General features: G+C 38.8%; 1 protein-coding gene across 1 annotated transcript in view; it reads left to right on the forward strand.

The window, feature by feature from the left end:
* Positions 1-606: 606 nt before the first annotated feature.
* The window catches only part of Rnf212b (ring finger protein 212B), a 60,985-nt gene continuing 58,026 nt past the window's right edge, over positions 607-3,565 (forward strand). The window contains exon 1 of the mRNA XM_012512806.2: positions 607-706. Coding sequence (XP_012368260.1) covers positions 607-706 — 100 coding nt within the window. The remainder of the gene's footprint in view (positions 707-3,565) is intronic.

The raw sequence follows: 3,565 nt of genomic DNA on the forward strand, positions 1-3,565 counted from the left end.
CTGGCTGGCCCTTCTTTTTCCTCCATTCTTGATGTGTCACAGAAAACTTATGAATGACTTTGTTTTTCTAATTACATATTTGTGCATGAATTAATCCATAAAATTTGGAAAATTAAAAAAGTAAAGCAACACACAAATATTCATAATCTAAAAAAAATTCAACCCTATCTTCCTGTTGTCTCTTTGTCTTTGTCTCTGTCTCACCCTGTGTGTGTGTGTGTGTGTGTGTGTGTGTGTGTGTGTATTCTGTAATCCCAGCACTCAGGAGACTGAGGCAGGAGGATCGTTGCAAGTTTGAGACCAGCCTGGGCTACAAAGTGAGCTTATGGCCAGCCTGAACTGCATAGTGAGACCCTGTCTTAAAAAAATTTAAAAAAAGTAGAATAAAGTTAAGTTCATGAACCAAGATATATATTAGCATAGCATACTCTGGAGTCTGATTTCTCTCATTTTGTGTGTACTTCCTTAGAACTAATTGGAATGTTCACAATGATGTCCTCATATTCCAATAAACTATCAGAAACTAAGTAAACAATTTTATATAGATTTTTGAATAGCTATAATTATACTAGGACCACCTCATTCTTTCTCTTTCTCTGTTCCAGAATGGATTGGTTTCATTGCAACCAGTGTTTCCGAAAAGATGGAACCCATTTCTTTGTCACCAGCTGTGGCCATATTTTCTGTAAAAAATGTGTAACTATGGGTGGGTAATTTGTTTTTAGATTCAATCAAAAATGTTTTTAATCTAGATACAGTGATTAACTATTTCTGTTTGACTTAGGATAAAAATTACTTGTTAGGCCAGTGGTGGTGTGTCTACTTTGGGAAACTGTCAATTTTGGAAATTGGAGCCCATTAATAAAAAATGGTGCTAAACAATTTAGCAAGCCTATTACTTGAATACCAACAGGTACTTATCAGTATTTTTGAAGTGTATGGTAGAAAAAGCCACAGTGGGTCTGAAATGATGGTGACAGCAATAATGATAATGATGACCTTGTAGTTTAAAAATGCATTTAGCTGGGTATAGTGGCACATACCTGAATCCCAGCACTTTATAGGCTGACACAGGATCACTATGAGTTCAAGGCTAGCCTGAACTACATAGTGAAACCCTGTCTCAAAACAAAAAAGATTTGTGAAGTCTTTTCACTTGTGCCAAGTCCTAGGTGAAATTATTGATATAGCTATTTTACAAGTGAGTAAACTAACTCAGAGAGAATAATGTGGCCAAATTCTTTTAACTATTAAGCCTTAAAAAGGAGATTTTAAGATTAATTTTGTTTTGTTTGCAGTGCTGGGAGTCCAGGCATGGTGGTATATGGCTATAATCCTAGCACTTGGGAGGCTGAGGTAGGAGGATCTTGAGTTGGAGGCTAGCCTGGACTATATAGTGAGTTCACAGAAAACAAAAATGCTTAGGAGAGCCTGCAGATTGGATGTAATAATATGTACCTGTCTTCTAGCTACTTAGGAGACTCAGGCGGGAGTGTCATTTGAGCCCAGGAATTCAGGGCCAGGTTGGGCAATATAGTGAGACCCTGTGTAAAAAAGAAAACAAAACAAAACCAAAAAACTTACTAGGGAGCTGGGCATGGTTGCCTGCCTGTTATCCCAGAACTCAGGAGGCTGAGGCAAGATTATAGCCACAAGTTTGAGGCCAGCCTAGGCTACATAGTGAGTTCAAGACAAGGCTGGAATAGTGAGATCATATCTCAACAAACAAAACAAAACCCTCACAATATATGTAGTTACATACATCCCCAGAAGACTCAGGATAGTGTGCTTTAGTCAAGGAAGACTTCACAGAAAAAGATATCGATGGAGTATTTTTTGGATAATGAACTAGAGTTTGCCAAGTTTATAAGATAGGAAAGGTCATTTCAGTTTCAGACAACAGCAGAAACTGAAAAATGTATCATGAAAGCATGGTAGAGGTGAGCACAGTGGCATACTCCTGTAATTCTAATACTCTTGAGAGACTGAGGTAGAAGGATTCCATGTACAAGCCCAGCCTGGGAAACTTAGCAGCTTAACAAGATCCTGTCTCAAAATAAAAAAAAATTTAAGAAGGCTGAGGCTGTAGCTCAGTGCCAAGCCCTAGGTTTAGGCCCTACTACTGCAAAACAAAACTGAACTATAGTGTAGAAAACTACACATAGTTGAAATTATTAAAATTTTTAAAGAGTAAAGTAAGAAATAGTAAAAGTTGAGGCTAGAGAAGTAGACACTAGCTAGATGATGGAAGTCTCTGTATACTAGGCTAAAGATCCTGAACTGTATCCTGTAGGTTATCAAGAGCTATGAAGGTTTGTTTTCCTTTTTTCTTTTTCTTTCTTTTTTTTTTTTTTTTGGTGGAACCAGGGATTGAACTCAGGCCCTTGCTCCTGCCAGGGAAGTGCTTATTCTCCTGAGCTATCTCTCTGGCCCCTGTTGTTTTTCTTAAAAGAATGAATTGTACTTGCTGGCTTACATAGGGAGCTATATGGAAACTTGAATGGGAAAAACCTTTTTTCCCCAAGGAAATAACATTCAGGTTAGCTACCCTCTGGAGAAGCTTTTTCCCTTTGTGTGAATCTCATGGCCCTCTTAAGTTATCATCTAACGTAATGAAGCACTTCACTATGGTAACAGCAGCTCACTTTGAAGTGATGTGTCTCTGAAGCATACGCTCTGTGATATTTTCCCCTGATGTGGCATGTGTCTTCATCAGTAACCAGCATCACTACTAAAATTGTACTTCACAAGGAACGTTAAGGAGTTTTATGTTTTCTTCTTTGAGATTGGAATAACTGGAGACTGAGAGAACATTGAGGCAAAATTTAGGAATATTAGTAAAGTGAAAAGAGGAAGGAATAACTAGGGAATGTCTTATAATACCAGCATATGCTTGCTGTCAGGTAGCTAGGATAAAAAAAAAGTAGAGTAACTTAAAGCTAAGATCATTGTGTAGAGGATGAGGGAAGAAGAATGGAAGAATGTGAATAGTTCAGAAAGAAGGAAAGAAAAAGGAGATAAGAGATAGGACTTTGGTGACAGCACTCAAACTTTAGCCAAGAGAGAAATACAAATGATACAAGTAGGAAAGAAAGAAGTTAAATAGTGCTTACTTGGAGATGGCATTATCCTTTACATAAAAGACCCAAAAAATCTCTACCAGAAGACTCATGAAAGACTCCTTAGAACTAGTAAATATAGCAAGACATGCTGGCGCATTCCTTTAATCCCAGCACTCTGAGGCTGAGGCAGGAAGACTGCAAGTTCAAGGCCCACCTGGGCAAGTAAAAGACTTAAACCTTGTTTTAAAAAGAAAAAAATTGAGGGGAGGCCGCAGCCGGGAAAATGGCGGACCGAAAGGCGGGAGAGGAGAAGCCTGAGAAGTCGAAGCGAGCTGGAGCCACCGGAGGACCTGAAGAAGAAGCAGAAAAACCTGTGAAAACTAAGACTGTTTCTTCCAGTAATGGAGGGGAAAGTTCCAGTCGCAGCGCTGAGAAGCGATCAGCTGAAGAAGAAGCTGCAGACCTCCCAACAAAGCCTACAAAGATCTCCAAGTTTGGATTTG

The sequence above is a fragment of the Octodon degus genome, unplaced genomic scaffold, assembly GCF_000260255.1.
Source record: "Octodon degus isolate 3935 unplaced genomic scaffold, OctDeg1.0 scaffold00276, whole genome shotgun sequence".
Classification (NCBI taxonomy): domain Eukaryota; kingdom Metazoa; phylum Chordata; class Mammalia; order Rodentia; family Octodontidae; genus Octodon; species Octodon degus.